The sequence below is a fragment of the Vulpes lagopus genome, chromosome 22 (genome assembly GCF_018345385.1).
Source record: "Vulpes lagopus strain Blue_001 chromosome 22, ASM1834538v1, whole genome shotgun sequence".
Lineage (NCBI taxonomy): Eukaryota > Metazoa > Chordata > Mammalia > Carnivora > Canidae > Vulpes > Vulpes lagopus.
In genome coordinates, this window is record NC_054845.1 from 12024599 (window position 1) to 12048530 (window position 23932).

At 35.5% G+C, this 23932-nt stretch overlaps 1 protein-coding gene across 7 annotated transcripts in view; it reads left to right on the forward strand.

Moving 5' to 3' along the window:
- The window catches only part of NBEAL1 (neurobeachin like 1), a 188017-nt gene that overhangs the window by 101054 nt on the left and 63031 nt on the right, over nucleotides 1-23932 (forward strand). For all 7 annotated transcript variants that reach the window (XM_041737494.1, XM_041737498.1, XM_041737495.1 and 4 more), the window contains 6 exons: nucleotides 117-245; nucleotides 5470-5775; nucleotides 5872-6021; nucleotides 11067-11224; nucleotides 13138-13262; nucleotides 17941-18067. In XM_041737494.1, the coding sequence (XP_041593428.1) occupies nucleotides 117-245; nucleotides 5470-5775; nucleotides 5872-6021; nucleotides 11067-11224; nucleotides 13138-13262; nucleotides 17941-18067 (995 nt within the window). The remainder of the gene's footprint in view (nucleotides 1-116; nucleotides 246-5469; nucleotides 5776-5871; nucleotides 6022-11066; nucleotides 11225-13137; nucleotides 13263-17940; nucleotides 18068-23932) is intronic.

The following is a 23932-nucleotide window of genomic DNA, read 5'->3' on the forward strand; positions in this document are numbered from 1 at the left end:
TTTTTACCAATTGAACTAATTTTGAAATATATATGGTATGTATTATTGTTGGGGAAAACTCACCAGTAGGTATTAAAGTGGAATGTTTTTATTTCTCAATTTTTCCCTTGTGATAGCTTTTAGAGGATCTGATGCTGCTCTTCGATGGTCTGTCACTTTGCTGTTCTGAAAGTACAATATGGAGAGAACTTCCTCAAATTCAAATCCAGTTGCTTCTAGGTTTCATTGGCAGGGGTAATGTGCAGGTTTGTCAATTCTTTTGCATTATCTTCTATACTTTGCATGAGGCATAGGAATTATTCGTGTACTAACAAAATGATAGTACGTAAGTTTTTTATTAGTTTAAAAATATCTGATTTCACTGTAGTTTCAGTTTTGTTAATCAGAAAGAGGCTTCAGAGGCAGCCTGTTGGTTGTTTCTTCCTGATGTGTATGGCGCAGTATAATTTTAAGTTTTCCTTTAAAAGGATTTATACAGGGGATCCCTAGCTCAGTGGTTTAGTTCCTGCCTTTGGCCCCAGGGCGCGATCCCTGGAGTCCCGGGATCGAGTCCTGCGTCGGGCTCCCAGCATGGAGCCTGCTTCTCCCTCCTCCTGTGTCTCTGCCTCTCTCTCTCTGTCTATCATGAATAAATAAATAAATAAATCTTAAAAAAAAATAAAAGGATTTATACATAGGGTGCCTGGGTGGCTCCACGGTTGAGCATCTGCCTTCGGGTCAGGGCGTGATTCTGGGATACTGGGATCGAGTTCTGCATTGCACTCCCTGCATGGAGCCTGCTTCTTCCTCTGCCTGTGTCTCTGCCTTTCTTTCTCTTTGTGTGTCTGTCATTAATAAATAAGCAAAATCTTTAAAAAAAAAAAAAGAATTTATACATAGCTTACACAAGGAGTTGTTACTCATATTATGTATATTTAATGTAGCTAGAAGGTAAAAACCTGCCTAGACTATTTATACATGTTATTTATACGTGTGCAGTTTAAGGCTTATATTTTTAGGAAAATTATTTTTTTTCTTTCAAAGTCTTTTTACTAACCCAGTTTTACATTATATACCATACTTTTTAATCCATCAAACACTGAACACCTAGTATGAGCATTGTATTAGGTTTTCAAAAACAGATAAATAACATATGGACCAAGGAATATTATTTCTGTTTTTAATTAAAAATTTTAAAGATTGGAAAAGTTCCACATAAATTTTAGTCCATCATCTCCCTGTTTGCATTGGAGAACCTTGGTTGGATTAATCATGACATGTATCCCCTACTGTTTACCTGGCCTTTTTAATTTTCTTTTCATACTGGAATTTTAAGTACTTGGGGAAAGAATCTGGAGGTGGGGATGGTTTCCAATATGTATAAACTTACTGTAATGTTGATGAAAACATGGACAGGTTAAATTCCATTAGGTTGCCATATTTTTAAAAGGCCATACTTTTCAGTAGATTTTTTTTTTCTAATTGTAAAAGTAACATATGCTCATTATGCAAAATACACAAAAACATAATGAGATGTTTTTTCAGATGATTGAAAATGATCACATATTTTGATAATTTTATTTTCCTTTCTCTTAAAATTATATTAAACTCATTTCCACATATTACTTACTACCTTTTAGAAAATACCTTTTTTAATCATAAAAATAACATGTTCATTGTAGAAACATGGAAAATGCAGAAAACTAAATAAGGAGATGGGCTTTCTGATATATGGATGGTGGAAGCTTGAATATGCAGCCATTCAAATACAATTTGAAAATATATGAATTAGGTACTTAAAAAAATGATCACATTCTTTATCTAGTAATTCTGCTCTAAAACTATAGCGTCAGGTAATAATACAAAATACCAAACAGCCTTTGTATATATAGATGTTCATGATAGTACTCTTTTTTTTCTCTACTTAAAAATAAAATGAGGATAGCTTTTGGGGTTTTTTCATTAATATTAGCCTAATGGCAATTAAAGCAGTTGCACCCAGCATGCCAGTTAGTTATTTTAAATATGAGGACTCTTTTTTTTTTCCTACTTCTAGCCACCTTCACTTTTTACAAATAAAATATGTTTGTTCGCCATTTAATATACAATACCTATCCCATAGTAGGGCCCTAAAAATCCTTGTTAAATAGAGGTTCAAAGAGGCAGGTGCACCCCAATGTTTATAGCATCAGTGTCTGACAGTAGTCAAAATATGGAAAGAGTCCAGATGTCCATTGACAAATGGATAAAGAAGATGTGATATATATATATACACACACACACAATGGGATATTACTCAGCCATCAAAAAGAATGAAGTTTTGCCATTTGCAACAAGGTAGATGGAACTAGGGGGTATTCTGCTAAGAGGAATAAGTCAGTCAGAGAAAGACAAATTCCATATGATTTCACTCATACGTGGAATGATCACACTCTACTTTCATTGTGAATGAAACACTTTCATTGTTAGTGAGTGAAACAAAACAGATGAACATGGGGGAAGGGAAGAAAAAATAAGAGGAAATCAGGGAGGCAAACCATAAGAGACTTCACTATAGGGAAAAACTGAAGGTTGCTGACGGGAGGTTGGTGGGGGGATGGGATAAGTGGGTGATGGACACGTGACGTAATGAGCACTGAGTGTTATGTGATCGGAAGAATCACTAAATTCTACCTCTGAAACTAATCCAATATATGTTAATTAAATTGAATTTAAAATTTTTTTAAAAACTGAAGGCAAAAAATAAGAGTACAGGGGATCCCTGGGTAGCTCAGTGGTTTAGCGCCTGCCCTTGGTCCAGGGCACGATCCTGGAGTCCCGGGATCGAGCCCCGCCTCGGGCTCCTGGCATGGAGCCTGTTTCTCCTTCCTCCTGTGTCTCTGCCTCTCTCTTTCTCTGTGTCTGTCATGAATAAATAAATAAATCATGAATAAATAAATATATCATGAATAAATAAATGTATCATGAATAAATAAATCGTAAATAAATAAATAAATAAAAATTTGAGTACAGAAACTATAGATACCTTGTTTACCAGTAGTTAGTAATCTAAAACATTTTTTACTTGCTAGTTTAATTTTATTCTCTGAAGAATAAAAACATATTTCTCTGAGGTTGTGCATGTTAGAGGCCAGGAAAGGAGCTTCTTTCCCTATACAGGTTATTAATAGAGCTTTTTTGCAGTCGGATTACAAATTTGTTTTGTTTGGCTCATACTTATTAGTTAATTGCTAGTATATAAGTATTAGATGTCACATAAATGTCAATATTTCCTAGCTTATCTCTAAGGCAGGACTAGGTGGTTGTTGATTTATTTAGATGGAGCATATGGTCTTCATTTTGTCTGGTTTCCTCCTCCCCTAGTTGTTTTATCTCAGCCAGCAATGAGAACATGAAATCACCTGGAGGAGCTTTTTAGAAATACCTTTGTGGGACATCACCCTTAGTAATTACATCAGAATGGAGGAACTAGGGCATTGATATTTTTTGTATTTTTTAGGTGACCCTAATGCAGTATTCTTTATGAGGGTAGGGGAATCCTGTATGTCTGTATGGTGTGTGTGTGTGTGTGTGTGTATGCAAAATTAAGACAGTGGTCAAATATATTCATTTAAAAGTATCTTTACTTTTAAATAAATATAGAAGTTTATAGTTTACTTAATACCATGATATTAAGTTAAAAACAAAGCACTAGATATGCAACTTTTTATGTTAAATGGTATTTTTAAAAAGCACATAGGTAAAAAGCCTAGAATTATTGGCATTGGTATTTCCTAGATGGTGAGATTTTTATGGCCTTTTTTCTTTTTTTTTTAAGATTTTATTTATTTATTCATGAGAGACACAGAGAGAGAAAGGCAGAGACATAGGCAGAGGGAGAAGCAGGCTCCCTGCAGGGAGCCTGATGTGGGACTCAGTCCTAGATCCCAAGATCAAGCCCTGAGCCAAAGGCAGACGTCCAACCATGGAGCCACCCAGGCATCCCAGTGGCCTTTTTTCTTATCTTTGTTGGTCTCTATTAGAAGTAAGCTGCTTTAGTCAGATTCAGATGCTAACATGGAGGATTGGGGAAAGTCTGAGGAGATTAGAAAAATTTCACCAATAGACACTTAAGTTAAAAGTAGAAAAGTTAAAGTTTTGAGCCATCTTAGATACTGTTTCCTCCAGTGCTGTTTGTCTCTTTTAGGGCTTGTGTATAAAGACTGCCTAAGGTTTTTTATTGCCTTGGTCTGCAAAGATCTGTGCATACAGCTCAGATCAGTGTTTGACACAAATACAATTTTGAAAAGATGTCAGGTTTTGATACTTTACTCTTTTCTCTCATTTTTTGTCATTTTGAAGGTAATAAGACTCATGTTTTCTCTCTCAAATACAATCTTTAAAGAAAAAAAAAGGAAAAAGAGTACTTCTTCCTACTGTCACTGTTGGTAGACAGTTCTTCATGGATCTCATGTGTTTCTGCATATCTTATAAGTAGAGACACTAGATGTCTTTGTTATGAACTACATTTTGAGGATGCAGGCATAGTGAACAACTTTGGAAGACAGAGATTATGTCTCCCTCCAGAGCAAAAGGCACGTTTGTTTACTATCCAGTATAATAGTGTCTCCCTCCAAGGCAAAATTCAGTTTACTGCCTGATATAGAAGATAGGGGTTCCTTATGCTTAGGGTTCCTCCCCTATACTGCAGCTACTGCATGTGCAAGCATCATCTACCCTGTTCATCTCTCACCCTGTTCATCTTGCAGTTCAGGGAACCAGGGCAAAGACTGATATTCTGGCGTTGTGACTGCTATAGATCTTTGTCTTTGAGCCAGGAGTTTCATGTCTTCCACCAGCATCTATGAAAAAAGTGGCAGGCTAACTTGTTAGTTGGAGGCAAGGCAAAATCTGAGAATCTTCACAGTTCTTGACAGTTACTAGTAAAAGTTCTGAACTTGACTGATAAACCCATCCCCAAATGAATCCCTGTGATGAAAGCAGTGACATAAGTTTACTGAAAGATTAGTTACCTGAACCACTCACTGTGCAAAGTGGTTGGATATTCTGTTTGGCTTATATCTTTTAGGACCTATTTTTGGAACTAGAGATGGAATAATTCCCCTATCCTTGCAGACTATAAGGAGGAGTGTAATGGATGTTGAGGTGATTTTTTTTTTTTTTTTTAAGATTTCATTTATTTATTCAGGAGAGACAGAGAGAGAGAGGGAGAGACACAGGCAAAGGGAGAAGCAGGCTCCATGTAGGAAGCCGAATGTGGGACTCAATCCCTGGACTCCAGTATCACACCCTGAGGAAAGACACATGCTCAACCGCGGAGCCACCCAGGTGTCCCGGATGGTGGGGTGATTAATTATCCACCACACCTTTTCTATGTATTCTGCTTTTATAATTGATTAAAAAAAAAAAAAAAAAAAAGACCAAAAGAGCCAAATAACTTTTGCTGTTTGCTTTATTCTGTTTTTTTCTCACCTATACTGTTTTCCTCAGGTTTGTGCAATGGCATCGGCTAAACTAAACACCCTTCTTCAGACCAAAGTGATTGAAAATCAGAATGAAGCATGTTACATTTTAGGGAAGCTGGAACATGTTCTAAGTCAGTCAATCAAGGAACAGACTGAAATCTACTCATTTCTGATTCCCCTGGTCCGTACCCTGGTTTCCAAAATTTATGAGCTTCTCTTCATGAACTTGCACCTGCCTTCTTTACCTTTTACCAATGGTAGTTCTTCATTTTTTGAAGATTTTCAAGAATATTGCAGTTCAAATGAATGGCAAGTTTACATCGAAAAATATGTAAGTTTTGTCTATTTTGAGTGAAAATTTTCAAAGTTGTCATTTTTATAAAAGTGTGTTTAAAATTTTCTGTATATATATATATATTTTTACAAGATTGTGCCTTACATGAAGCAGTATGAAACCCATACATTTTATAATAATCATGAGAGCATGGCACTTTATTGGAAGAATTGTTATGAAGCCTTAATGGTGAATATGCATAAACGAGACCGGGAAGGAGGAGAAAGCAAGCTTAAGTTTCAGGTAAAAAATATTCATTGTTTTTATTATCAGTTTTTTATGTTGATTTCAAGCATTTAGTATTCAAGTGAGAGTAATAACAAGTCTGAACTTTGAAAACAAATGGTATTTCCTATGTTTGAAAACTATTTCAGAATTAAAAGAAAAAGACTAATCAGTAACAGTTAAAAAGTCAGTGTCAAAATGTTCTATGTATAGTGGGTGTGTAAAAAGTCTGTTAAACTAATAGTACATATCTCTAAGGTGGCTGGGTATATATCAGTGCTTAGAGAATGAACATTTATTGATTGATTGATTGATTGATTTTATCTACTTATTTGACAGAGAGAGAGAGGGACCACAAACAGGGAGAGCAGGAGAGGGAGAGGTAGGCTTCCCGTTGAGCAGGGAGCTCGACCAGGCAGGGTTCGATCCCAGGACTCCGGAATCATGACCTGAGCAGAAAGGAGGCGCTTAACTGACTGAGCCACCTAGGCACTTAGAGAATATAGTACTAAATACTTGCTTTAGAAAAGAAGAAAGACTTAAAATTAATAATTTAAATTTCTGCCTTAGAGAAAGAAACTTAATCTAAACGGGTTTCTAAATAAGAAACTAATAAAAATATCAGAAATCAATGAAATTGGAAGCAGGAAAAACAATAGAGAAAATTAATAAAACTAAAATCTAGTTCTTTAAAATGTCAATATAATTGAGGCGCCTGGGTGGTGCACTTGGTTTATCATCTGACACTTGGTTTCAGGTCAGATTGTGCTCTCAGGTTTGTAAAGTTGAGCCCTGCATTAGGTTCCATGCTCGGTGTGGAGTCTACTTGAGACTCTCCCTCTCAATCTCCTCTTTCCCCCCACTCACTCTCATGCTCTCTTTCTAAAATTAATACTAAAATAAATAAATACTTTTGAAAATATCAATAAAATTGATAAACTTAAAAAAAATTGATAAACTTGTAGCCAGATTGAAAAAGCAAAAAAAGAAAGTGAAAATTTTATTACCAGGAATGACAGGAGATATCCCCAGTGACTCCACAGACATCAACATGATAATAAGAGACTGCCACAAACCAATCTATGCACATAAATAATATAACTTAATGGATCAATTTCCTGACAAATATAAATTTCCAAAACAAATTCAATAATAAATTGGTAGCCTAGATAGCCTTACCTATTAAAGAAATTGAACTTATAGTTTAAAAACCTTCTGAGGGGCAGCCCAGGTGGCTCAGCGGTTTAGCACCGACTTCAGCCCAGGGCTTGATCCTGGAGACCTGGGGTCGAGTCTTGCGTTGGGCTCCCTGCATGGAGCCTGCTTCTCTCTCTGCCTGTGTCTCTGCCTCTCTCTCTCTCTCTCTCTCTTTCTCTGTCTTTCATGAATAAATGGATAAAATCTTAAAAAAACCCAACAACTTCTGGGGCACCTCAGTCCCCAGAACTAACTCAGTCAGTTAAGCATCTGCCTTCGGCTCAGATCATGATCTCAGGGCCCTGGGGTCAAGTCCCCAAGTTGGGCTCCCTGCTCAGCAGGGAACCTGTTTCTTCCTCTCCCTCTGCTCCTGTTATGCTCTCTCTCTCAAGTAAATAAATAAAATCTTTAAAACAAATAAGTAAATATCTTCCAAAAGGGAAAACTTCAGGCCCAGGTGGTTTCAGTAGTAAGTTCTGGTGAACATACAATGAAGAAATAGCACCCAATTCCTCACAGTCGCTTCAGAAAACAGAAAAGTAGAATCACTTCCCAACTTACTATATGAAGGCAATGTTACCCTCTTTGAAACCATACAAAAATAGTACAAGAATATACCTGAAACTCCTATAATACTGTATATTAGTTAAACTGGTTAAAAATCACAAAAATGGTCTAAGAAAACAAACCAGTATCTCATAGGAACACAGATACAAACCAGATCTAGGAATAAATAAAAAAATAATTCATTATACTAGGTAGTTTATACTGGGAATGCAAGACTGCTTCAACATTGATAATTAATCAATATAATGATAATGGGCCAAATTCATATTCATTAAAGAGAAGCTATATAATCACATCTGTAGATTTTGAGAAAGCATTTGACAAAATTCAACATCCATCTTATGATCAAAGATCTCAACACACTAGAAATAGAAATAGAATCTCTACAAAAATCCTACAACCAGTTTTATATTTAAAGATGGAAAACTGAGGATGCCTGGGTGGCATAGTCGGTTAAGCATCTGACCCTTCTTTCTACTCAGATCGTGATTTCAGGGTTGTGAGATCAAGCCTCACATCAGGCTCAGCATGGAGTCAGCTTGAGATTCTCTCTCCCTCTGTTCCTCCTGCCTCTCGCTTCAGTGGATGCATGTGCTCTCTCTCTTTCTCTCTCCCTGTCTCTCAAATAAATAAATAAATAATAAATAAATAAATCTTTAGAGGAAAAAAGATAGAAAACTGAGCACTTTTTCTTAGTAGAAGAGAACTAGGTGAGAATGTCCACTCTCAACACCCTTCTAGTCACTGTTGCTCTGTAAGTCCTAGCAAATGCATTAAGAGTAGAAAGAGGGGGAGCTGGGTTGCTCAGTGGGTCAACCATCCAACACTTGGTATCTGCTCAGGTCATGATCTCAGGGTCATGGGATTGAGCCACACGTTGGGCTCAGCACAGAGTCTGCTTGAGATTTTCTCTCTCCCTCTCCTTCGGGCCCTTCCTCTCCCCTGCTTTCTCTCTCAAATAAATCTTAAAAAAAGAAAAAGGGGATAGAAAAAGAAATAAAAGTCATTTACCTTAAGAAGGAAGTAATAAAAGTATTTGCAGATAATAATGATTATGTAGATAATCCTAATGAATCTACCAAAAATCTCCTGTGATTAATGAGCTTAGCAACACTGCAGGACACAAGATCAGGACACAAAATTTAATCATATTTCTATATACTAACAGTGAACAGTTGGAATGTGAAATTTTGAAAAAGAACTATTTATAATAACTCAAAAAAGAATAAAATACTTAGATATCAATCTAACAAAATACGTACAGGATCTAAAAATAAACATGTTGAAAGAAGGATGACCAAATAAATATATATTTATTACATAAAATAGTATAAAAATCCACTACTATTAACATTTTGGTTTATATCTTTCCTGGTTTTTATGTATATATTTGGTTAAACCAAAATGGCACAGTTTTTGTTTGCTTTACCTTCTTCTTAAAATGTATTGTGAACATCTTTCCATGCCATTATATGACTGCATTAAGTAGTCCATTATATTATGTATTAGGACATATTTAAATTTATGTCCCAGTTTTAGATCTAATTTAGCTTTGTTTTCTTTATTATATGTAGTATTGATCATCTTTATGGTCATATTTTTATGCTTATCCAGGCTGGCTTTCCTAGAATAAGTGGAATTACTGGATGCAGCACTTATGATAAATACTGTTATATTGCCCTCATAGAAGTTCTGTTTCTATTCCAATCAACACTTTCTCTGTAATTTCACCCTTAGCTTTTCTAGGGAAACCTAACCTTAAAATATTCTTATTGCTTGAACTCATCAACTCTAAAATTGATGTTTTATTATTATGGAACTGTCATGACTTCTTCAGTTTTCTTAGCAATGATCTGTGTTAAATATTTATTAATTCCAAATCATTGATTTCCCAAAGGTCTAGTAATAATTATAATAACAATTATAGTAACAACTGCTCCGTTTTACTAAGAGCTTACTACTTTTCTGGCACTGTATTAAGCACTTAAGTCTTAATCTTTTTCGATGACAATTATTGTCAACCTCATCTTAGAGATGAGGATACTAAGCTTCACAGAATTAAGTAGTTAAGATTTGTACCCAGGCCTAACTCCAGAGTTGTTTTGTTGTTGCTGTTGTTGTTTTAAGACTTTCATTTATTTATATGAGAGAGAGAGAGAGAGATGTGCCTGCACAGCTGTGGGGAGGAACAGAGGGAAAGGGAGACACAGACTCCCCGCTGAGTCCAGTGCAGGGCGATCCAAGGATCCTAAGATCATGACCAGAGCTGAAGGCAGGTGCTTACCCAACTGAACCACTCAGGCACCCCCAGAGTTATACTATATTATGAACCACAGTCTGCTGTACTGCTTCTCTAAAAGATGTCTTTTGAATCCATATCTAGGGGCACCTGGGTGGCTCAGTGGTTGAGTGTCTGCCTTTGGCTCAGGTCATGATCTCAGGATCCTGGGATTGAGTCCTGAATCAGGCTCCCTACAGGGAACCTGCTTCTCCCTCTGCCTGTCTCTGTCTTTCTCTCTGTCTCTCATGAATAAATAAATAAGGTCTTTAAAAAAAAATAAATCCATATCTAAATCCATATCTTTAACTGTTCATTTCAACATAATTCAGATCGATTTTTGAAACGAATTAATACTGTTAATTTGGTTCCTTCGTGATAGGTGAATATCAGTGTGAGTCAGATAAGTCAGTCTTACCACTTGTCTTTTTGAAAACTGTAAAACTTTAAGGGCTTAGCATTCTTTCTTGAGAGAACCCATTCTATTAGCAGGGTCTGTTTTATCCGGAAAACTGGAAAAGTATGTGAATTCATTTGCTGATAACTAGGATGTTATTCAGAGAGCAGTCCACATGATGAAATTTTTCGTTGTGAGAGATTTGCTCCTGTAGATTTCTTTTGTTTTTGGCATTGTCTTTCAGTTTCCCAGTAGTAGTATGGATGTGGTTACTCTTCCTTCTACTTTAATCATGAGTCTCAATCCATTGTTTTAAAAACCAAAGGATACCAAAGGAAGATCCTTTTATTTGACTATATGAGGTTAATAACTTTGAGTTTAAAAATCCTCTATTGAGGTATATTACATTTTTGAAGTTCTTCACATGTTTATTGTATTTTTTAAATTTTACAAAATACAGATGGATTATAGTTAGAATCATGCTTCATTAAAGTAAGTTGTTCTAATGGAATAAGAAAATACTGTTGGTTAGTTACCACTTCTTTTATTGCGTGATTTTATTGAGTCAGATTTTTAAAATTATTTAAATTTATGATTCAGTGCTATTATTTATTGCTGTTTCAGGAGTTTTTTGTGGAGCCATTTAATCGAAAAGCACGTCAAGAGAACATGAGGTATAATAATATGCTTAAACAACTTAGCAGTCAACAGTTAATCACTCTGAGACGCTGGAAGGCAGTACAGCTCTATCTTACATCTGAAAGGGGACCTTGGGCTGAAAGGTAGTAGGATATTATTTATTAAATACACTTTCTTCTTTAAAACTCCTGCCTAAAATCTTTTGAGCCAGTGACCTCTCCAATTTTTAAAACACTCAACTTAATTAAGAATTGCTTTTAATTAATTTAGTTGTCTTTTTGTGAATTACAGGTCTGGGAAGTTCAGAGCTTTGTATATATGTTTTTTCACCATGCAGTTATTATTTCCCTTCCTTTTACCCTGTGATGTAGGACTTAAGTCTTGAATTTGTCTTCATGATACTGCTAGAGTTAGTGATGTTATGTATGTCAGTATTTTACAGATTATTTACTTGATCCTTCAAGTTACATATATTTTACTGAAATATATTTCATATTTATATGTATATGTATCCCACCCTTTTTATTGTGGTAAAATGCACATAATATAAGCTTTACCACTTTAACCATGTATATTGTTTTTTAAAAATATACAATTTAGTGACATTAACTACATTCATAATGTGCAGTCATTACCACTCTCCAGCTTCAGGGCATTTTCATTACTGCGAAAAGAAACCCTGGACCCATTAGTCTGTTACTCTGTATTATTCCTTTTCCCTTGGCAACCACCAGTCCTTCTGTCTCCAAATTTGCTTATTCTTGATATTTTATATAAATGGAATCATACAATATGTGACCTTTTGTGTCTAGCTTCTTTCTCTCTTAGCATAATATTTTCATTATATTGTAGCATGTATCAGTAGTTACTTTATTAATGGCCAAATAATATTCCATTGTGTGATTAATACCACATTTTGTCTATTCACTCATCAGATGATAGACATTTGTGTTTTTTTCCTTGTGGTTGTCATAAATAGTCCTGTTATGTGCATTTGTGAATGAGTGTTTCAACATCTGTTTTTAATTCTTTTTAAGTATGTACCTACAAGTAAAATTGCTAGGTCATATGATAATCCACTGTCTAACTTAGGAATTGCCAAGCAATTTCCACAGCAACTGCATCATTTAACATCTCATCAGCATTGTTTGCGGGGTCTGGTTTATCCACAACCTTACCAATATTTGTAAAATTTTTCCAATTTTTTTATTATGACTGTCCTAGTGGATGTGAAGTGGTATCTTATGTTGATTTGTATTTCCAGTGACATTGAGTATTTTTTTCATTTCGCCATTTGTATATCTTTTTTGAAGAGATGTCTATTCAAGTTCTTTGCCCATTTTTAAATTGGATTGTTTGACATTTTGTGGTTGAGTTATAAGAGTTCTTTTTCTCAGTAATAGACCTTTATCAGATATATGATTTGTACATATGTAGGTTGTCTTTTCATTTTCCTGATAGTAGCCTTTGGTATAAAAACTTTTGTTTTAATTTCAAAGTTCAAATTATCTCTTATTTTCTTCTGTTGCATGTTTTTGATAGAATATCTAAGAAACCACTCTCAAATTCAAGGTCACAAAGATTTACTCCTCTCTTTTCTTCTAAGAGTTTTAGCTCTTATATTTAGATCTTTGATCTATTTTTAATTATATTCCCCTTATTTATAGTAAAATTATTTTATTTTGAACATTGTATTTAGGATAAACTCATTGTATATTTAAGAATTTCCACCGAACAGATAAAGAGTAAAAGATATTAGCTATAAGTGTAAAGATTTATGTTCATTTCTTATTTATGCTACTTGTAAACAACATGGCATCTCAGGCAAATGATTTAGTCTGCCTTAGGTTCTTCATATATAAACTTCAGTAATGCATATCCACATTTTCTTTCAGGGTTGTTTGGGTCAAATGAGATAATGAACGTGAAGTTTTTATAAAATGGTGCTATACAGATGTAAAATTCCACAATCAAATAGATTGATTCTATTTCAATCAACCAATCTTTGTAACTTCAAGCTAAGTAATTTTATTTGTTTACTTATTAATATTCATAGGAAACAAAATCCAATTCACTGGAAACTAGCTAATGTAGAAAATTATTCCCGCATGAGACTTAAATTGGTGCCAAATTATAACTTCAAAACTCATGAAGACGCTAGTGCTTTGAGAGATAATCTAGGTGAGTTCCAATGCCTATTTAATTATTTGTTGAAGATAGGATATTGATGGGTTGGTTATTGTTTTTACTAATTGTTTTAAAATTCCTTACTCATGATTGAAGTGTGACATTTTATAATTACTTCTTTTTCAAAATGTTAAGATACCATTTACAAAGCTTTGTTGTACAGGAATTACTTGATATTTAAATGGTTGTATATGCTAAATGCTTAGCATTAGCCAAGGTATGGCCTAAATCTAAGATGACTTCCTGTATTAATTAATTGTAATTTTTCAGAGAAAAACATAATTTGCAATCATAAAATTATATTGTAGTTATGTGCAATGAATGCGTTGTCTCTTGTATCCATTATGATGGTACATTGAAACAATGATTCTTTTCCCTTAATCATCTTCTTACCAAGACCGAGGCTAACTTTAGATATATTTAGAATTCTTTTTTTTTTAAGATTTTATTTTTATTTATTCATGAGAGACACAGAGATAGAGGCAGAGACACAGGCAGAGGGAGAAACAGGCTCCCCATGGGGAGCCCAATGTGGGACTCAATCCCTAGACCCAGGATCATGCCCTGAACAGAAGGCAGAAGCTCAACCAGTGAGCCACCCATGCATCCCTATATTTAGAATTCTTAGAAATCCTTTAAATCTTTGTTCTATAACTTGTTCTTTTTATATTTCTTTCTAGTGCTGGTGCTTAACCTCCTAATTTTCTTACCAATTTCTGATCTTTTCTTGGTTACCTTGAAAATAATCATGTTCCTAGGTCCATACTTAGCCATCTTGCCTTTTACCAGTGCTTACTCTGAAGAGGTGATCTCACGACTTCACCACTATATATATATGTATATACACACACTATATATATGTACACACACACACACTATATATATACAGATATATATATGTACATGCACACATACATATATATATATGTGTGTATAAAGGTGTTTTCTCACCTGTATTTCTAATTCTTATCTGCCTTTTGACCTTTACACCAAGATTTCCAATTGCTTGTCTGTCTTTTGGGATACCTCTTCCACAGAGGCCTCCACATAAGATTTTTGTAATTAAATTATCTTTTCTCATTTGTCTACTCCTCACCCTAGACTCTGCTTCTCTTGTATCTTGGGTTTTAGTTTTATTTTCTCCATCTATTAGTTACTCCGAATCATTAATATTAGCCATGAGTCTGTCTTCATCCTTCCTAATCCCCTATACATAATAGCTTTTTAGGTACAGTGTCCTGTTAATTCTCCCTTGCATATCTTTTGAATCTTATTCTCATTACTTCTGCTGTTGCCATGGCTTAGCTTGGTGGTACCTTTTCCCAAACTTAACAGTAGTTTGCCAGCTGGCCTCTTTGCCTGACATGATTCCCATCCTCATTTTATTCACCAGTCTTTCTTTTCTTTAAAAAAAAAAAAAAGTTATTTATTTGAGAGAGAGCGAGCATGCATGAGCAGGGAGAGGAGCAGAGGGAGAGGGAGAAACAGACTCCTCTCTCAGGCAGACAGGCTGACTCATCGCTCAGTCCCAGGACCCTGGGATCGTGACGTGAGCCAAAGACAGATGCTTATCCATAACTGAGCCATCCAGGTGCCCCTTACTCACCAATCTTTCATCAAATTTTGAACTTACACTCTTTCGTAATGTCATCTGTCTACATAAAGTCTGTTTTCTGTTTGTATCAGAAATATCTAGATTCCTTATTTTCAGTTTTCATTGCATGTTCTAATGTGCAGTGTTTGTTTAATTAAATGTTTAACAATAAATTTTGCCATATGAAATAAATGAGATGGGCAACCTGGGGGGCTCGGCGGTTTAGTGCCACCTTCAGCCCAGGGCCCGATCCTGGAGACCTGGGATCGAGTCCCACATCAGGCTCCTTGCATGGAGCTTGCTTCTCCCTCTGCCTATGTCTGTGCCTCTCTCTCTCTTTCCCCCTATGTCTCTCATGAATAAATAAATAAAATTTTAAAAAAAATGAGACCATGAAGAATATGAAGAAACCTGTTCAGTGAAAGTAGTTATTTGTTCTAGGAATAGTGTGAACCAGTGCTTCCTGGGTAGAGACAAAGGTGTGATCAAAGGAGATTTAAACAGAAAAATGCAACTGTACATTAGGTTGTTTGATTTTTTTTTTATGTCTGAGCAATGATACCTTTTGAGAAATTAAAGGAGGATTTTGTCATCTTTATAATACTTTGTTATTTAGGGGTCTTTTTGTTGTTTGTTTTCTTCTTTTTTATTAGGGGTAGGGTGGACAGAGGGAGAGAGAGACTCTTAAACAGGCTTCACACCTAGCACAGAGCCTGATGCAGGGCTCGATCTCACAAACCTGAGATCATGACCTGAACAGAAGCCAAGAGTCAGAACCTTAACCAACTTAGCCACCCAGGCACCCCTATAATGTTTTGTTATTTAGTATGAATTATTTGCATTTCCCACAACTGAAATACTTTTATTCATAGTTACATACATAAATTTTTCCTAGTCCTACCTATAAATTATGCAGTTATTTTTTATTTAATTTTATTTTTAATTTAATTAATTTATTTTTTTATTTATGATAGTCACACACACAGAGAGAGAGAGAGAGAGAGAGAGGCAGAGACATAGACAGAGGGAGAAGCAGGCTCCATGCACTGGGAGCCCGACGTGGGACTCGATCCCGGGTCTCCAGGATCGCGCCCTGGGCCAAAGGCAGGCGCCAATCCGCTGCGCCACCCAGGGATCCCAAATTATGCAGTTATTACTATTCTTATGCCCCTCAGTTAATTGAGAGGTGAATGTACAATAATGATAGCTGCTGGGATCCCTGGGTGGCACAGCGGATTAGCGCCTGCCTTTGGCCCAGGGCGCGATCCTGGAGACCCGGGATCGAGTCCCACGTCGGGCTCCCGGTGCATGGAGCCTGCTTCTCCCTCTGCCTATGTCTCTGCCTCTCTCTCTCTCTCTCTCTGTGTGACTATCATAAAAAAAAAAAAAAAAAAAGATAGCTGCCAAGTATAAACTTAATGTAATGTGATGTATCTCCATTTCACAGTTAAGAAAGCAAAGATTCAGAGGGGTCACCTGGTTAATAAATGGCAGAACAGAATTTAAATTTAAGTTTACCACTTCACACATGGCCTTTGTTCTTCCTATTACATTAGCCCTGCCCTCTTAAAAAATGTATTATTTCTAAAATGCATTATATTTATTGCATATTTTTGCATACAGAATTATTTATTAAATTTCATGTGCCCCAGCTCTTGAGTTATGTATTCTCTTCCAATTAAAGATAATTTTTCATCATCTTGGGGTGCCTGGATGGTTCAGTTTTTTTAATTAAGCATCTAACTTTTGATTTTGGCTCAGGACATAATCTCGGAGTTTTGGGATTGTGCCCCACGTTAGGCTCTGTGTTCAGCATGGAGTCTACTTGTCCCTCTCCCTCTGCTCTTCTCTCTCTCAAATAAATAAACAATATTATAAAAAAAGATGCTTGTCATCTTTCTTAATATTTTAATACAAATACAAAGTAAAAGTTCTATTAATACAGTGAGAAAATTCTATCTCTGACATACTGACATGCTTTAGAATTAAATTAGATTAAAGAGATTACTTGGCCCATTTTGAAACGTAAATAATATCATTATTAAAAATAGATAACATTTTTTAAAACATTCCTTTTATTATACATGTAATGGTTTTTAAGATCACAGCCTAGATTACTCTGAATCACATATAAAAACTTTTCTTTAGCAATTGCTCTCTTCTTTTTAAAGATTTATGTACTTGAAAGAGTGCACATGAGTGGGGGGGGCAGGGATGTGAGGTACGGAGAGGGAAAGAAAGAGAAACCCAAGCAGACTTCCTGCTGAGCACAGAAACCCAGCACAGTCCTTAAGCCCATGACCCCACCTGAGCTGAAACCAAGAGTCAGACGCTTAACTGACTGAGCCACCCAGGCACCCTGTAAATTGTTCTTTTGTCTTAGAAAACTTTAAGTACCTTAGTTTTTTTTCCAGTTCTACTGAGATACAATTGATATAGAATACTGTGTAAGATGTAGAATACTGTGTAGATGTAGCTCATAATGACTTGAGATGCACACATATTGTAAAATGATTACAGCAATGTACACTTAACATCTATCACAGCATATAATTACAAACTTTTTTTCCTTATGATGAGAATTTTTAGGACCTGCTCTTTTAGCAAATTGCAAAAATGCCATATAGCACTGTTAACTATAGTCATCATGCCATACATCCCTAATACTTAATTATCTTACACCTGGAAGTTTACACATTTTGACTCCCTATACCCAATTCCCCACCCCTCCTCATTTACTTTAAAATACATATTATGAAAAAAAATGCATATTATGATTATGTAATTAACAAATTATAGAGATTATTTTTTACTGTGTTTATTTTATTTATTTATTTTTAAAGATTTTATTTATTTATTCGAGAGAGAGAAAGAGAGAGAGACAGAGAGAGAGAGAGAGAGAGAGAGGCAGAGACACTGGCAGAGGGAGAAGCAGGCTCCATGCCCGGAACCCGATGCGGAACTTGATCCCGGGATTCCAGGATCACGCCCTGGGCCAGAGGCAGGCGCCGAACCGCCGAGCCACCCAGGGATCCCCTTTTACTGTGTTTAATAGATAATTTGTATTTATTTAAACAGGTGTCCAACACTCACAGCCTTCCAGTGATTCTTTGCTTTTGGAAGTAGTGAAACAAGTAAAAGTTAGCAATATGGAGGAAGATAAATTAGACCTTCCTGAAGAAGACATAACAGCCAGAGTAAATATGTATGTATAAGTATTTGAAAGAATTAAAAATTATTTTGTTCTCAAAAATGAAATTATAAAATTGTTGAAGATATTTGATTGTAATCCTAAGAACACTGACCCTTGAATAATAAAGGTTGGAACTTCATGGATCCACTTCTATATAAATTTTTTCAGCCAGTAATATACTGTAAATATCTATATTTTTTCTTCCAAATAGTTTTCTTAAAAACATTTCTTTTCTCTAGCTTACTTTATTTATAAGAATACAAAATGTGTAAATAGACTGTGTATGTTATTGGTAAGGCTTCTGGTCAGCAGTAGGCTATTAATAGATAAATTTTTAGGGAGTCAGATTTATTAATGGATTTTTGACTGCACAGGGTTCAGTGCCACTAACCCCTGCATTACTCAAGGGTCAGCTGTCTTTTCAGGATCTATCAGTTACTGCTATATCAGCAATTAGGCATCTATCAGTATTAAAAGAAAATATATTGATTTCCTTATTTCTCCTTTGTGTTATTATTATCATAAATACAGACTTTCATATGTTTTAAGACCAACAGTACAGTTTACTGTTTTAATTATATTTTTAAATTTTAAATTCAATTGATATATTTAAGGTATTATTAATTTCAGATGTAGAGTTCAGTGATTCATCAGTCTTACATAATACCAAGTGCTCATTATATCATGTGCCTGCCTTAAAGTCCATCACTCAGTTACTCTATCCCCCTTCCCCTCCCCTCCAGCCACCCTCAGTGTTTCCTATAATTAAGAGTCTCTTATGGTTTGTCTCTTTCTCTGATTTCATCTTGTTTTATTTTTCCCACCCTTCCCCTATGATCCTTTGTTTTGTTTCTTAAATTCCACGTAAGATCATATGATAATTATCTTATCTGATTGACTTATTTTACTTTGCATAACATCCTCTAGTTCTATCCATATCTTTGCAAATGGCAAAATTACATTCTTCTTGATGGCTGAATAATATTCCTCTGTGTGTGTGTGTGTGTGTGTGTGTGTGTGTGTGTGTGTACACACACGATTTTCTTTATCCATTCATCTGTCAGTGAACATCTGGGCTATTTCCATAGTCTAGTTATTGTGGACATTGCTGCTATAAACATCGGGGTGCACGTGCCCCTTCAGATCACTACATTTGTGTCTTTGCGGTCAATATCTAGTAGTACAATCGCTGCATCATAGAATAGGTGTGTTTTCAACTTTTTGAGGAGCCTCCATACTGTCTTCCAGAGGGACTGCACCATCTTCCATTCCCACCAACAGTGTAAGAGAGTTCCTCTTTCTCCACATCCTCACCAACATCTGTCATTTCCTGACTTGTTAATTTTGGCCATTCTGACTGGGGTGAGGTGGTATCTCATTGTGGTTTTGATTTGAATTCCCCTGATACCGAGTGACGTTGAGCATTTTTTTCATGTATCTGTTGGCCATTTGTACGTCTCCTTTGGAGAAAGGTCTGTTCATATCTTTTGGCCATTTCTTTTATTTTTTTTTTTTTTGGTTTTTTTGTTTTGTTTTGTTTTATTTTGTTTTTTAATTAATTTTTATTGGTGTTCAATTTACCAACATACAGAAAAACACCCAGTGCTCATCCTGTCAAGTGTCCACCTCAGTGCCCGTCACCCATTCCCCTCCAACACCCGCCCTCCTCCCCTTCCATCACCCCTAGTTCGTTTCCCCGAGTTAGGAGTCTTTATGTTCTGTCTCCCTTCCTGATATTTCCCAACATTTCTTTTCCCTTCCTTTATATTCCCTTTCACTATTATTTATATTCCCCAAATGAATGAGAACATACACTGTTTGTCCTTCTCCGATTGACTTATTTCACTCAGCATAATACCCTCCAGTTCCATCCACGTTGAAGCAAATGGTGGGTATTTGTCGTTTCTAATGGCTGAGGGATATTCCATTGTATACATAAACCACATCTTCTTTATCCATTCATCTTTCGATGGACACCGAGGCTCCTTCCACAGTTTGGCTATTGTGGACATTGCTGATAGAAACATCGGGGTGCAGGTGTCCCGACGTTTCATTGCATCTGAATCTTTGGGGTAAATCCCCAGCAGTGCAATTGCTGGGTCGTAGGGCAGCTCTATTTTTAACTCTTTGAGGAACCTCCACACAGTTTTCCAGAGTGGCTGCACCAGTTCACATTCCCAGCAACAGTGTAAGAGGGTCCCCTTTTCTCCGCATCCTCTCCAGCATTTGTTGTTTCCTGCCTTGTTAATTTTCCCCATTCTCACTGGTGTGAGGTGGTATCTCATTGTGGTTTTGATTTGTATTTCCCTGATGGCAAGTGATGCAGAGCATTTTCTTATGTGCATGTTGGCCATGTCCATGTCTTCCTCTGTGAGATTTCTCTTCATGTCTTTTGCCCATTTCATGATTGGATTGTTTGTTTCTTTGTTGTTGAGTTTAATAAGTTCTTTATAGATTTTGGAAACTAGCCCTTTATCTGATATGTCATTTGCAAATATCTTCTCCCATTCTGTAGGTTTTCTTTTAGTTTTGTTGACTGTATCCTTTGCTGTGCAAAAGGCAAACGTCTAGAGTGCTTTGGGTAGCATAGACATTTTAACAATGTTTGTTCTTCCAATCCATGAGCATGGAATGTTTTTCCATTTCTTTGTGTTTCCCTAAATTTCATGAGCGTTCTATAGTTTTCACAGTACAGATCTTTTAACCCTTTCGTTAGGTTTTATTCCATGGTATCTTATGGTTTTTGGTGCAATTGTAAACAGGATTGGTTCCTTGATTTCTCTTTCTGCTGCTTCATTGTTAATGCATAGAAATGCAACAGACTTCTGTATGTTGATTTTATATCCTGCTACTTTGCTGAAATCCTGTAGGTGTTCTAGCAAGTTTGAGGTAGTCTTTGGGTTTTCCATATACAGTGAAAGAATGAGTTTGTCCTCAGCGAAGAGTGCGAGTTTGACTACTTTGCTGATTGAGATGCCTTTTATTTCTTTTTGTTGTCTGGTTCCTGAGGCTAGGACTTCTAGTACTATGTTGAACAACAGTGGTGAGAGTGGACATCCCTGACCTGTTCCTGACCTTAGGGGAAAAGCTGAGTTTTTCCCCATTGAGAATGATATTCACTATAGGTTTTTCGTACATGGCTTTTATGATACTGAGATCTGTTTTCTCTATCCCTACACTGTGAAGAGTTTTAAGAAAGGATGCTGTACTTTATCAAATGCTTTTTCTGCATTTATTGAGAGAAACCTATGGTTCTTGTCCTTTCTTTTATTAATGTACTGCATCACATTGGCTGATGTGCCAATGTTGAACCACTGTTGTAGCCCAGGAATAAATCCCACTTGGTCATGGTGAATAATCCTTTTATTTTTTTTAAATTTTATTTTTTGTGAATAATCCTTTTAATGTACTATTGGATTCTGTTGGCTAGTATCATGAATTTTTGCATCCATCTTCACCAGGGATATTGGTCTATAATTTTTTTTGGTGAGGTCTTTGTCTGGTTTGGGGATCAAGATAATGCTGGCCTCACAGAAACAGTTTGGAAGTTTTCCTTCTAGTCGTGTTTTCTGAAGCAGCTTCAGAGGAATAGGTATTAATTCCTTAAATATTTGATAGAATTCCCCTGGGAAGCCATCTGGCCTTGGACTCTTGTTTGTTGGGAGATGTTTGATTACTGCTTCAATTTCCATCACTCCGAAAGGAAATCTTGTACTTTTTTGTAGTCACTCCAAATTTTCTCCTTTCTACATCCCCTGAAAACTATTGATCTGCCTTTTGTCTCTATTGGATTTACCTGTTTCGACATTCCACTTATTTCTTATAATATGTGGCCTTTCTGTCTTATTTCATTCAGTGTAATATTTCCAAGGATCATTCATAGAGGAGCATGTAAGCTCTACTTTATTCCTTGTTGTGGTTGAATAATATTCCATCATATGGATATACCACTTTTGTTTATTCATTCACCAGTTGTGGCCATATTTCCACATTTCTACTTTTTAGCTATTATAAATAATACTTCATGAGTATTCATGTATAAATCTTGTGTCAACATGTTTTCAGTTCTATTGGGTATATACCCAGGAGTGAATTTGTGAGTCATATCGTAATTCTTTGTTTATACAAGGAATTATTAAATTATTTTAACGATGACTATACTATTTAACATTCCCCAAGTAATGTATGGGGGGTTAAATTTCTCCACATCTACCCCAACTTTTGTTATTCTAGGAGTTTCTTTATTATACCATCCTAGAAGATTTGAAATGGTGCCTTGTAGTTTTAATTTGCATTTTCCTAATGACTAATGATCCTGAGCATCTGTTCATATATTTATTTACTATTTATATATCTTTTTAAAGAAATATTTATGCAAATCCTTTGGTCATTTTTTAATTGAGTTGTCTTTTAGGTATTAAGTTATAATAGTTCTGTATTATAAATACCTTATACATGATTTGCAAAAATGTTCTTCCATTGGATGTGTTTTCCTTCAATCTGTTGATGCATAGAAGTTTTAAGTTTTGAAGCCCATTTATTTTTTCTTAAGAGTTTTATACTTTATCTCTTATATTTAGATCTTTGACCCACTTTTAGTTAATTTTCTTATATGATATGATATTTTCTATATTCTATATGATATTTCTATATTCTTTCTTTTGCACGTTATTATCCAGTTGCCTGAGAACCATTGCTTTCTGTTTTGAAGGATAGTTTTATTGGCTATACAATTCTTAGTAGAGAAGTGTTTTTTTCCTGTCAGCATTTTGAGTATGTCATTCCATTACCTTTCTTAGATTAATCCTGTGGAGTGTTTCTTATCTGCTGTGTGTTGCCAGTCATGTCTATATTCATGGTTTTTTTTTTTTTACTTTGTTTTGTTTTTATTTTTTATTTATTTTTTTAAAAGGTTTTATTTATTTATTCATAGAGACACAGCTAGAGAGAGAGAGGCAGAGACACAGGCAGAGGGAGAAGCAGGCACCATGCAGGGAGCCTGATGTGGAACTCGATCCCGGGTCTCCAGGATCACGCCATGGGTTGCAGGCAGTGCTAAACCGCTGCGCCACTGGGGCTGCCCCTTTGTTTTGTTTTTAAATGAAAAGTCTTTATAAGAAAAAGTTTGGCCTTTTAAAGTTAGCATAGTTCAGTGGTCAGTCAATAATTAGTTAGTTTGTTGTATTTAAGTCCCTTGTTCCAGAAGACTGCTGTTTTGCCAGTGGATCTCTGTGTTCCTTAGGGAACGTGTTCGAATTTTGTGACTTAAACATCTACCCTGACTTTTACTTTTTGTTTGTAAAGCCTCACCTTCAGCCAAAAATGAGTTAAGACCTAAATATATAATTTATTCTGAACATCACTCTTTGGGGGATTATTAGTTACATATGACGTATATTTCTTTGAAGCTTATTTCAGGATTACAAATTGACCAGTTTCAACAGTATATTTTGTTGACATAAACAAGTTCATATAATTTTAATAATTTTTAAAGATTTCCTTTCTTAAGTTACCAGTTATCTTCTCCAAAAAACATAAAGTGTAACAGTCCTTTTCATACAAGATGATTTCACTCTAAGTGAGATATTGCAGTGTAGCTCTTTGTATCATCCCCAGTTCCATTGTCAGGGGATATTACCTAGATTCAGTTACTCTTGAAAAGTCATTTTACAAGTTAAGAATCAGTCATAATTAGTGCTTCTGATAATTATTTATAAAACATCACTAATGATGCAGTCCTTTATTAATAGATTCATATATTCCCTTGGTTAATTCATGTGTCCCAAATATAACTAAAATCACACTAGTATTGCTACATGTTTCAACTGTCCTCTACCCGTCATAATAAAGATTCACTATATTTTGTTTTAATGTTTC